Source organism: Oryctolagus cuniculus, chromosome 15 (genome assembly GCF_964237555.1).
Source record: "Oryctolagus cuniculus chromosome 15, mOryCun1.1, whole genome shotgun sequence".
Taxonomy (NCBI): Eukaryota; Metazoa; Chordata; class Mammalia; order Lagomorpha; family Leporidae; genus Oryctolagus; species Oryctolagus cuniculus.
The window spans coordinates 77,919,322-77,931,841 of NC_091446.1; the positions used below are offsets into that span (position 1 = coordinate 77,919,322).

At 46.0% G+C, this 12,520-nt stretch overlaps 2 protein-coding genes across 10 annotated transcripts in view; one reads left to right on the forward strand and one right to left on the reverse strand.

Annotated features, from left to right (window-relative positions):
• The window catches only part of WAPL (WAPL cohesin release factor), an 82,374-nt gene extending 70,751 nt beyond the window's left edge, over nucleotides 1-11,623 (reverse strand). For 3 of the 9 annotated variants that reach the window (XM_008269888.4, XM_008269886.4, XM_017348682.3), the window contains exons 1-2: nucleotides 11,140-11,272; nucleotides 6,976-7,496 (exon numbers count right to left, since the gene is read on the reverse strand). In XM_008269888.4, the coding sequence (XP_008268110.1) occupies nucleotides 6,976-7,474 (499 nt within the window). In that variant the 5' untranslated portion in view covers nucleotides 7,475-7,496; nucleotides 11,140-11,272. Of the gene's footprint in view, nucleotides 1-6,975; nucleotides 7,497-11,139; nucleotides 11,273-11,560 lie in introns of those variants that run through there. The other 6 variants (XM_070057988.1, XM_008269884.4, XM_008269885.4 and 3 more) reach the window with 3 other exon arrangements.
• LOC127484264 (translation initiation factor IF-2) lies at nucleotides 11,196-12,270 on the forward strand. Its single transcript, XM_051824367.2, has 2 exons — nucleotides 11,196-11,829; nucleotides 11,961-12,270. Exons 1-2 carry the CDS (start codon nucleotides 11,196-11,198, stop codon nucleotides 12,239-12,241), a joined length of 915 nt encoding a protein of 304 aa, XP_051680327.2. The 3' UTR covers nucleotides 12,242-12,270.
• The last annotated feature ends 250 nt before the right edge of the window (nucleotides 12,271-12,520 follow it).

Consider the following 12,520-nt stretch of genomic DNA (forward strand, 5'->3'; position numbering starts at 1 on the left):
TTCCACAGTCCAACTCCTCACTCTCCAGGCAATATCCTAAACTCCCTTGCTTCTTTATCTCTTCAGGCCATAGGTTGTCTGACAAAATGCCAATCCAGAATAATCCCAATTATCCTGACTCACATTCTGTATTCTACATAGGGGGCCTACTAAAGGAAGAGGAAACACACATTAAAAAAAAAAATACATGATAGGTATTTAATCTCTCTCTACACAGTTCACTCTTCCACTTTAGGTAACATATATTGAACCCTTTCCTGCTCTTCCCACGTCCCCTGCCTTTCTCTCTTTCAAAAATAACCTCTTCTGTCATTTTTTTTTTTGTGTGTGTGTTTTTTTTATTTGACAGAGTTAGACAGTGAGAGAAACAGACAGAGAGAAAGGTCTTCCTTCCGTTGGTTCACCCCCCAAATGGCCGCTACAGCCTGAACTATGCCGATCCAAAGCCAGGAGCCAGGAGCTTCCTCCTGATCTCCCATGCAGGTGCAAGCACCCAAGCACTTGGGCCATTCTCCACAGTGTTCCTGGGCCACAGAGAGCTGGACTGGAAGAGGAGCAGCTGGGACTAGAACCTGGCGCCCAAATGGGATGCCGGCGCCTCAGGCGGAGGATTAGCCAAGTGAGCCACAGTGCCAGCCCCTTTATGTCACTTAAAAAAAAAAAAAAAAGCTATCACCTCTTACCATCTCTCATCTAAGCTCATCTTTCTCCCATCAACCGTCCTGTACAGAAGTGCAGAATCCCTTCTCCCACAACCACTCTCCCCAAGTCCTGGTGCCCACATCTCAAGGCTATCCCATGTATTAAAACCTTCCAGAGGGGCCATCATTGTAATGGAGTGGGTAAAGCCACCGCTTTCAAGGTAGCATGCTACCTGGCTGGCAATTTGTGTCCAGCTCCAACCAAGTTCGCCGCTAATGGCCTGGGAAATGTAGCCATGGGTAGACCAAGTGTTTTAACCCCAGCCACCCACATGGGAGATGCATATGAATCTCCTGGCTTTGGCCTGGCCCAGCCCTGGCTGTTGTGGCCACCAGGGAAATGAACCAGTGGATGGAAGGTCTCTGTTTCTCCCTCTCTGTGACTCTGCCTTTCAAATAAATAAATAAAAAAAGAAGTATGTGGGGAGGGGGCAATCATTAGCTTTAAAAAAAAAAAAAAGTTCAGAATCCTTCATATCCTTCCAACTACCCTTCTTCTCTACAAATCTTTAATACATGGTATATATACTGGTACCCCTCCCCTCACTCCTAAGATGACTCAGATCTAAGCTGCAAACTCAGCATCTATTTGTCCTCACTTTGGCTGACTCTGTCACAGCATTCAGATTCAGTGGATCCTTCAGAAACACTTTGCTGCCGGCTTCTGAAACATGCCACTGGCTTGACTTCCCTTCAGCAGCTCTAGCTGCTCCTACTTAATTTCCTTCTCTAGTTTCTTGCTTTTCTCTCCACCTATTCAGTACTGGAAATTTTTCACAGTTTCCTAAAACTGTTTTCCTTTTACACTCACCTTAATGACTTTATCTGATTCTGTATTTTCAAATAACATTTATACGCTGAATTTCACGTTGTCCATCTCAAACCCAGACTTCTTATCCAAGCTCCATCCCAGTAGATCTGCCTCTTAAACATAATTTTACAAACATCTCAAGCCAAACATGTCCAAAACTGATAGAATGACCTTTTCCTTAAAATGCCCACTATTCCAGTTGATGACACTATCATCTGCTCAACTCGCGTCCCAGACCTGGGAACCATTCCTGAGTGTCTCCTCCTTTCCCTCACCCAAGCCCTGCCAGTCTTATCTTCTCTGTGCACCAACAGGTCTCAGGTTAAATGTCAGCCCTGCCTACACACCTCCACCCCCAGAGAAGACAAATGAGCTTTTTATACACTCCCATAGCACCCTGCAGTTTTCCGTAATTTTCAGCACATTTGTTATTCTTTATTCTGTCTTCCCCAGTGGAACATGAAAAACCCAAGAACTGGGGCGGGCAACTGGCACAGCCGTGAAGATGATACTCAGACCACCCGTATCCCATAACCTTGTTATTTCCCACATTAAGATGAAACTGATCTTACAGTAATCATGTGTTGTTTAAATATACAGCTTTAAATAAGTCAACAAAACTAAGTTCATTTTTATCAGAATACAGCAGCACTGTACTAAAAGAAATCACTGCATGTTTCACAGATCTTCCACTTAACAATGTAAGTAATTCAAACTTTGAACTATGTTTTATATGATGGAAATGAAGTCAGTTTTACACATTTGTAATTAAGAATAAATATATAAAAGACTTAGCATAAAGTAGGAACTTAAGAAATAGGCCTTTTATCCAATTCGCTTTTTAAAAAAGTTGATTTTAGGAATGACTTAAATATATTCTATACAAGAAATACTTCAGTATCTAAAGATAATTTGCTAATACTGTACTTTCAGGATTTTTAAAATAATCCTCATTAATCACCTGTACTTTATCCAGTGAGTAAATGACAATCTCATCTCGGGTCACAAGTTCTTGGCCTACTTTAAACTTTCAGGAACAATTTATTTCCCTTTCTACAAATCACCTTCAGTTTGAAATCAAAAGTCATAACTTCCTTGACAATGCCATCACTATAATTTATACAAATACTTAGTACAGCTTTAAGCAAATAAGAAAAAATTTATTGGCTAAAAACTCAGTCATGCAAATTAAGAGCCTATGCCATAGTTATCTCAATATTTGGCAGGACATGTAGACTGAATCCCAGCTGGCTGGCAAGGAAAATGTGCCAAGCAGAAATACAAGTCTTTGCACACTTTATTCTAAGTCCAGATTAACAAAGATAGAAAACAGAAGCAGCCTCATGTAAAAGGCAAGAGAAGGCTTCTTTTCCCTCCAGCACACACAGCCCTGGACTCCAAACTGCAAAGAATACCTCGGAGCTCAGAAGAATAAACTTTTCAGTGGCACACCTGGCTAACAACTCAGTATTTAAACAGCAACTGTGATCAGTTTTTTGTTTTTAAAATTACCCAGTTAAGGGGCCTGCGCTGTGTGCTGGGGGTAATGGTTTGACACAATGGCCTGCAGTGCCAGCATCCCATGTGGGCTCCAGTACGAGACCTGGCTGCTCCACTTCTGATCCAGCTCTCTGCTTTGACCTGGGAATGCAGTGGAGAAGTGCAGGATGGCCCATGTCCTTGGGCCCCTACACCCATGTGGGAGACCCAGAAGAAGCTCCTGGCTTCGGATCGGCGCAGCTCCTGCTGTTGCAGCCAATTGGGGAGTGAACCACCAGATGGAAGACCTCTGTGTAACTCTTGATTTTCAAATAAATAAATAAATCTTTAAAAAAAAAATAAGCATTCAATACAAAAGTATGTGCAGATGAAATTAGAAATGCTGAATTTGGTTTAAAATAATCCAGGGGGGTAAAAGATGGGAGATGTGGAGCAGAAACTGTGGCACTGTGGGTTAACTTGCACCCTGGGATGCCTGCCTCCGGTATCTGAGTGCCTGGGATAGACTTCCACCATTGCTTCTGATCCAGCCTCCTGTTAATGTGCCTGGAGGTAGGCAGATGATGGCCCAAGTACTTGGGTTCCTGCCACATATGTCAGAGACCCAGATGGAGTTCCTGGCTCCGGCACTGGACCAGTCCTGGCTGCTGTGGGCATTAGGTGAGTGAATTAGAGAATGGAAACTATCACTTTGCCTTTCAAATAATTAAATCGTTTAAAAATAAACAAATAGGGGCTTGGCATTGCAGTGTACTGGATTAAGCTGCCTCTTGCAATGCAGGCAATCCCACGGCTGGTTGGAGTCCCAGCTGTTCCACTCTCAATCCTGCTCCCTGCTAATGCACTTGCAAAAGCAGCAGAAGAGGGCCCAAGTGCCTGGGCCCCTGCCACCCATGTGGGAGACCTGGATGGAGTTCCAGGCGCCTGGCTTCAGCCTTGCCCAGCTCTGGTCATTGCGGCCACGTGGGGAATGAATGGGCAGATGGAAGATCAATGAATCAATCTCTCTGTCACTCTGCCTTTTGAATAAATAAATCTTAAAAAAAGAAAAAGCCAGACCTGTAACAGTACTTACTACCCTTGGCACCTGATCATTCAATCATTCCACTTTGAAATATGAGGTACTCTGAAAATTTTAACAACAAAATAAATAAAACATTATTTCTTCAAATAAATAAAAGATAAAAGAGTAGTTTACAAGGTTTACCATAAACTGACAACTGTTTCAGCTGGACAACTGAATACTTGAGATTCTGGTACCATTCGATTTTTATGTGTGTGAAAGTTTCATAATAAGTGTTTCTTGTTTAAATTACAGGTTAAGACATTTTAGCAACTCGACCCCTCTCCACAGGTCTTATTCAGTTTATAATGTTGCTTCCAGTACCCCAACCCATGAAGCATCTATTTAGAAAATAACCACTATTGTATGTTTTATCATGACCTCGTCCTGAGTTTCTTCAAATTAGTCAGAAAATTTGAAAGTGCTATCTATGATAAAGCACTGAAATAATTTTAACAATGTAAAAAAAAAAAAAAAAAAAAAAAAAAACACATATTCCCCTACAGAAAGAGAGATGGACTTAAAAAAGTAATGCCAAGAGAAATGACATCATTATGAGCTTGGATAAGCCCTTCTGGTTGATATGATGTAATTCTACTGCAAAAAATGGTGGGACCAGGGACATTCCACTGGCAGGATCCTATGCAATTTAATCTGTGTACTTCTAGCAAATTGTTGATAAAACTGCTGAAAGGTTCTTAAACAAAATACCTAAACACAGCCAGCTAGACTTCTTAGACCTAAGTAGGTATATAAATATTTTCATCTGGAGAAAGGTCTCAGAAGGATCCCTAATTCAAAAAAGGTTAAGAGTACTTGAGATTTAGACCTCTTTTATCAAAAACTTAAGTTTGAGTTTCTACAGTTACAAGGTTTTTTGGGTGATCCAAGAGGACTTGCTAAGTTTAGAGGGAAGGGGCCAAAAAAATGGAAGGTGATAAAGCATAAAAGCATTCTCACAGCTATAACCAATTCACACATACACAAACTTACAACAAACAGTTGATAAGAGCAACTAACTTGCCCACATTAGCAACTACTATGAAAATTAAAAGCCTTCATTCAGTTTTACTTCTTATCTCACAGGGAAGATGCCAGGGCTGCTGCAGCTGAGTGGCCAAAGGAGAGGAGGGAAAGCACTGACTACCACACCATTCCCTTCCCACCAAGGGTGTCTCTGTGAGGGAGGAAGAGAAACAAGATGTTCCTGAACATCTGGTTATCTGTATTTTAGCACCCATTATAATGCAGTGTGAATTCACAGTTAGTATCAGCATCTGAACTACAATTCAGCCACATCAGACTGGCAAGGGATTACCTCATTCCACCAAAAAACTACGCTTTCAGTTCCCACCAGTCAACTTCCAACACTAGTTTGGACACACTGCGTGCAAACACACACCATCAGCAAAGCGCCGTAAGCAACCACTGCCTATGAATGTTTAACTGCCACATTCCTGTTCCCTCACCCAAGCATTCATCCTTATTAAAACCCTCCACTATCAGGGCCCGCCAATGACATTCTGTTCTCTCGAAGCCAGCATGCTTAGGGAAGTCTGGGTCAGCCTTCTGTGAGCACATTCACCACTTGCCCGACTTCGTCTTTTTCCTCCAGCCTACAAGCCTCGCAATGTGGACAAATGGCAGTCAGAACACTAAATAATTCAGTTGGAACAGTATTCCTGGAGCATAGCACAGTGGTTTGACAAACAGTAGGTGCTCAATAACATGTGGAAAACCAATAAATAAATATCATTCCATTTCTGCCACTAGTTGTTGACCTTGCACAGTCACTTAACTAACTTCTTGTAACTCATCTGAAAAATAAGAGTAGAACTAGAATTTATTTAAGCTCAAAAGTTCTTCATTATAAAACGTTTTAGGAGCTGACCTGGTAACAGTTTTTATGCTGCTGTTTGACTTGAGCTTAACTTAAGAACAACGCTTCAGGGGGCCAGAGCTGTGGCGTAGTGAGTAAACCCACTGCCTGCAGTGCCAGCATCCCATATGGGCACTGGTTCTAATCCCGGCTGCTCTACTTCCGATCCAGCTCTCTGCTGTGGCCTGGGAAAGCAGTGGAAAGTGACCCAGGTCCTTGAGCCCCTGCACCCATGTGGGAGACCTGAAAGAAGCTCCTGGCTCCTGGTTCCAGATCGGCCCAGCTCTGGCCATTGCAGTCACTTGGGGATTAAAGCAGTGGATGTAAGACCTATTTCTCTCTCTCCCTCTCTCTCTAACTTTCTCTCTCAAATAAATAAAATCTTTGAAAAAAAATTTTTTAAAAAGTGAATGGGAATGTAACTGACAAAATATATGATTTTAGGAGAAAAGACTAGGTAACAAATTTACCAATTAACATTTTAAAAATACAGCCAGTTTCATACATAAAATGTTATCAATACTAGTTGCTACTGGTCCCCATCCTCCCCTCAATTTGCAACGAAGTTTAATTCTTCTGTCTCCACTGAACACCGCCTTAATCTTTCTGAACTAGTTTTGGAGAAAAAGCTCACACTCCTAACTAATGCTCACTGTAAATGCCCATCTCATTTCCATTATCAATAACCGTCCAAATCCTCCACGGTAATAGAAATGAGACGCTGTGTAACCTTAAGACAACAAGAGAAGAGATTTCTTACTGGAATGAAAGTTAGGGATTTATAAATGACTGCTTCTAAAACTGAGTTATAGCCTAGAAACATTAATATCCAAGTTGTTTGAATACATTGTCAACTTTCAACTTTCTTTATAGTTCTTAAATCTCTTACAAAATCAGTGCTCCCTATTAATCACAAGTGCAGAAAGAAAATCTAAGTTATATGGTATTTTAGAACTTAAATCATTTAAATAAACTGTTTACAGAGAGCTCTGGACTCAACATAAAGAAAACCGAAACTTACCTGAAGTCATTAATTTAGTACAGCTACTTTTGCTTGTGTCATCTTCTAGGATCCGACTTGTGCTCTTCTCTTTCCCCAGCAAAGTATCTTCCAAAGGTAAGCATTTGACAGCCACAACACTGTCCTCACCCACCGCATGACTAGTTTTGCTATTAGCTTCAAGTACAGAAGTGACTTCTTCCAGCGGAGCAGCTTCACTAGATTCCGAGTGAGAGGAACCCTTACCCTGGGCTAAATTCTTGGAAGAAACTGGTAGAGATTCATCGTCACTATCAAATCCAAAAGGATCTCCAGTATTTTCTTCTTCAACTTTAGGTTTCTTCGGAATTTCTTGGATATCGGGTTTAAAATTGGGCCTCTTCTGCCCTAATTTAGCCATAAATGTGGTCTCTCCCCATTTTGTGCTAAGGGTGGTCCGTTTGTTGGAAAAGACTTCATCAAATTTTGAACTGCCATTTCCTCCTTTCCTACTGTATGTTTTCCCAAATCTGGATGTCATTTTGACACCTGTTTCATATTCTCTGTGAAAAAAAATTAAGAAAATATACAATCATATTTACTTATACATCTAGTATTTAACCTACACATAAGAACCTAGGCATTCTCTGCACACAACTTTTCAACATTCACCACACAAGCCTTTAAAAATGGTTCATATGGGGCCAGCATCGTGGCTTAGTGGGTAAAACCGCAGCCTGCAATGCTAGCTTCCCATATGGATGCCAGTTCAAATCCCAGCTGCTCCGCTTCTGATCCAGCTCTCTGCTATCGGCCTGAGAAAGCAGCAGAAGCTGGACAAAGTGTTTGGGCCCCTGTCACCCATGTGGGAGACTGGGAAGAAGCTCCTGTTGTGGCCATCTGGGGAGTGAATAATGGATGAAAGATCTCTATCTGGAACTCTGAATTTCAAAATAAATCTTTAAAAACAAAAACTAAAAATGGTTAATATGAAGAAGGGGTAAACAAAGAGGCTCATTTTTTTTTTACTCGGCATGTCTTCCCTTTTCTTTATAGTGAGCACATACAAGCTACTGACAAATAAATTACTGACTAACCTACTTACAATACAGCAGACACAAAACTAACTTATAGTAAAACATTTTTTGGAGTTTCAAATCAATCAACTATTTTCATAAACATCATTTTTATCTTTAAAAAATCTGAATAGGTTAATTGCCCCTAATATAAAATCTTAAGCAAAAAAATGTTATTTTCTTTCAGGACCTCAGAAATGTCTAATAGCTGACTAAATTTAGTTCTCTGGAATTCTACAGCATTTATTCTATGAGGGAAAAAAAGGTCAAAATGGCATGACTTTTTTTTCCACATTATTACAACCTGCAGCTTTTAACCCAAACAGAAAGATTATGATCCCTGGTCTAATGTAATTTGGACTTAGATGGACATCTCCCTACACACAAGAAACCATCCTTATTCTGTCTGTCTCGTCCCTCCAGTGCTGTGTTCATTTGCTGAATTACATTTTCTGGAGCTGATGAACTTCAGTTTATTAGTTTCAACGATTCTCACAGGGATAGAAGTATGGAACCTTTATATTCCTCTTCCACTGATAAACAAATTAATTCACGTGATATATCTACCTAATAAAAACAGGTACGGAACAAATAAAGTACAAACATTTTTAAAACCAAGTTATAGTACTTTTAAAGCCAGTCAACCTTTATCCATCCCTTATACTTTGACCTTCTATAGTTTATCATCACAACAAACACAACTAGAAAAAATAAACTGCACAGGAGCTTGAAAAATCTTCATTACTTTGAAACTTACAATAGTGGAAATGCTATCTGACCTACACTTTTGAATATATTTTAAGTACATTTTTAATAATTAAAAAAAATTTTTAGGTAAAGACAGAGCTCTCATCTGCTGACTGACTGCCCAGATGCCCTGAAACAGCCAAAGCCCGGAGCTGGGAGGCCAATGCAGGTCTCCCACATGGGTGGCAGGGACCACTTACATAAGCTTAAGCTGCTGTCTCGCAGTATGCCTAACAGCAGCAAACTAGAACCGAAGCAGAGCTGGAACTTGAAGTAAACACTAGGCCAAATGCCCGACCCTGAAATGTACTTTTAATGTGTTCCCTTTATTAACTTCAATACAAGTAAGGTGGGTTTTCAATCCAGCAGTTAAGACTTCAGTTAAGACACCCATAACCCACAATGGGTTCAGGTCAGGCTCCCAACTCTACCTTCTTAGTGCACACCCTGGGAAGCAGCAAGTAATTGGGTTCCTGCCACGCATGCGGGAGACGTGGATTGAAATCCCAGTTCCCAGCTTCTGCCCTAGCCCAGCCCTGATCCAGACCTCACCGTTGCAGCCATTTGGGGAGTGAACCAGCGGATGGAAGAACTCCATCTCTACCTGTGTCACTCTGCCTTACGGATAAATCTTTCGTACAAAAAATTCTGGGGCTGGCATTGTGATGCAAGTTAACCAGCCACTTTGGATGCCATAATGCTGATGGAATACATCCCATATCCCAAAGGCAGTCTGAGTCCCAGCTTCTGATCCAGCTCCCTTCTAAGGTGCCTGGGAAAACAGCAGACAATGCCCTGAGTGCCTGGGTCCCTGTCACCCCTGTGGGAGACGTGGATGGAGCTCCTGCCTCCTGGCTTCAGCCTGGCCCAGCCCTGACTGTTACCGCCATTTGGGGGCGTGAACCAGTGGACAGAAGATCTCTCTCCCTGTCCCTCTGCCTTTCAAATAAAGAAAAAAGAAATCTTTAAAAGACAGAACTCTTAAAAACGAATCACTGTCCAACTTAGTTTTATATATACTCAGTACAGGATCACACCATGTTTGGTAAGTAGCCAATTCTAATTGGTCAAAATAACAACATAGTCATCATACACATCTGTGCTAAGAGCAAACAGTTTTCCCCAGGGAGAGCCATTTCCCACTTTCACTGTAGACTGAACACTACCAAGTCTTACTGTAGAACCAAACTAAGGCTACTGAGCAGCTACCAAAGACAAAATGAAGACACTTCTCTCCTTGTAAATGGAAAGCCGCGAGCGACAGCCCTACAGTTACACCTACACCAACAGAGCTGGCACGTTTTGAATGCACTTAAGTGGTAATCAACTAAAAACGCTGACTAAAGGCCAACCCAAAACTCTGGACTTCAGATCCTCTGGGCCAGCACCAGAAAAGCTCATAGGAAAAACGTCCCTGGAACGACGAAGCCACCACTGTGGAAACAGTGAACTACCCTAAGTGTGATAAGAGCGCCCTTGTCTTTTACAAATACATTCTGAGATACTGACGAGGTAACACCAGCGATTTTCCAACTGGAACAAATAGGAAGTGTTAATACCTGCTGAAGCTGAGACGGACACATCTGAGTACATTATATAATACTCCGGGCTCTTGCTGGCAAGCACCGATGGCACTATCTAAGCGTAAAGCACGCCTAAAACTCCCCAACTCAGGTGTGCGTTGTACTAGTGCTATCTCACGACCCGGGCTGTCTTAACTCGCCTTCCAACTCCAAAGACTACGAAGGAGAACGAACCAGTCCCGACTCTGAGACCTCTGCCTCTGCCCAAGGCCGGGTCCAACTCTGGAGGACCTGCGCTGGGGTCTAAAGAGAAGCATGAAGTCCTCCCAATACTTCACCCCCTCCCGGCCCCTCCACGCTCCGCAGGGGGCTGCCACGGAGGAAGCCAAGACTGGAGAGGCGCAAACCCGACCAGCCAGAAACCCTCACCTGCCGGCGGGCAGGCGAGAGGCTCACGCAACTTTGCTCCCCGCCCCCACCGCCCGGCCCAGGGATGTCGCTTCCGACGCCCCGGAAGCCTCTGCCACCGAATCCCTGGGGCGGGCAGGGCCGGGCCTCGGGGGCGGCCACGGGCGGGGGCGAAGACCGGCAAGGTCTCGGGGGCTCAAGGAGGGGGAAGTCCACCGGCAGCCTCCCGGAAAAGAACTCAGTGGGGGGGGGAAAGGGGGAAATAAAACAGGAAAAAAAAAAAAAAAGAGTTCCTCGGGTCGTTCCCCTGCCCAACTTCCTCCGAAGCCGGGTGGGCGAGGAGGCAGCGGGACCCCCCCCACCCACACACACTCCGCCCTCGCAGCTCCTTGTCTCCCCTACCCTGCCCGGCTCCGCTCCAGGCCTAGGCAGCCGCCCGAGACCTCACTTACCCTCGGCGCCTGGCGGGTGCTTTGGCCTCGGGCCGCCTCCGCCTCTCCCGCTCCCAATGGCCCACGGGCGGGCGCGGGAGCCCCGCGCGGGAGCACACGGCCGGCCGGCACGCCGGGGGCGGCGAGGGGCTCCACTACAGTCACAAGCCGCGACTCCGCTTTCGGTAAATAGGAAGCCCGGCGGAGGGGGGGGGGGGGGAGCGGCGGCCCCGCAACTTCCCTCCCCGCCTCGAGCGCTGCCGGCCGGGCCCGGGCCTAGGCCTCCCTGGCCGCCGCCGCCGGAGCCGGTGCCGAGCCCGCTACGTGCTCCCGCTGGGCCGCCGCCGCCTCCTGCGCCGCCGCTTCCGCCGGTGAATGGTCAGCGCTGGAGTTTGAACAGGGCCCTGAACCATCTCAACGCCATTTGCGCTCCGGCCCCCACCTCCTTCCTCCAACAGCCGCTCGCTCCGTCACTCCGCTTCCCACAGGCCCCGCGCGGCCGCCCGACCCCGCAGCCAATCGCGCGGCCGCTTACTCAAACCGCCGCGCAGGCGCCGCGCCCCGCATGCCCCGACGCCCGCCATTGGCCCAGCGCGGGGCCCGACGGGAGTTGTAGTCCCGGTCCGCGAGGTCACGGCGCCGAGAGCCCCCGCGCCGGAGCTGGCGGCTGGCGGAGCGGCGGTGGCTGTGGCGGTGGCGGTGGCAGTGGCGGTAGCGGCGGGGCTGGCCCGGCGGGGCTCGGGAGGCAGCTCCAAGCTCCCGGCCCAGCAGGGAGACGCAGGTGCGGTGGGGGAGGGCCGGCGGCGCAGTGCAGGCAGCTGTGTCAATCGTTTCCCCTCCAGGGACCCGCCGGTATCTGGGGACGGTGGGTCGTGCAGCTGCGCCGGGCCTGCTGGGACCGCCGCCCGGGAGCGGGGAGACGGGGAGCTTGCGGCTCGGACCCGCGGGCCACTTCGGCGAGGAGCGGGAGGCGCAGCCTCCTGACCGCCGGGTAACGAGCGGTGTCGGGCCGGCGTCAGCTCCGTCCCCTGCGTCCTGGCTTTTCAGTCTCCCCCTGCCTGCCTGCCTGCCTGCCTGCTTGCCCCTGCTTAGCAGTGACCCCCAGGATATTGGATGGCATTAAAGAATTATCGTTACCCTTGTGCACTGTGATAGCGATAATGCGGTTATTTGGGAGAGGGGGGAAAAAAGAAAAAAAAAACAGACATACATGGCAAAGTTTTGACAGGTGGTGTCAGTTTTCCTTGAGGAACTGGAGGGAGGGGACTCAAACCCTGGTGTGTCTGAAATTTTCCATAATAAAGCGCTCCAAGAACTAAACCTCTGGGGAGGGCTGGGAGGTGGCGGAAGGTGGAAGGAAGAAGTGTTTGTATGTCGCTGTACGCCCTTTTGTGCTGTTTGG

Coding starts and splice junctions, on each gene's coding strand:
- LOC127484264 (XM_051824367.2), top strand. CDS start 11,196: ATGGCCCACGGGCGGGCGCGGGAGCCCCGCGCGGGAGCACACGGCCGG. Junction 11,830..11,960: donor CGGTGGCGGTGGCAGTGGCG/GTAGCGGCGGGG, acceptor TTTCCCCTCCAG/GGACCCGCCGGTATCTGGGG.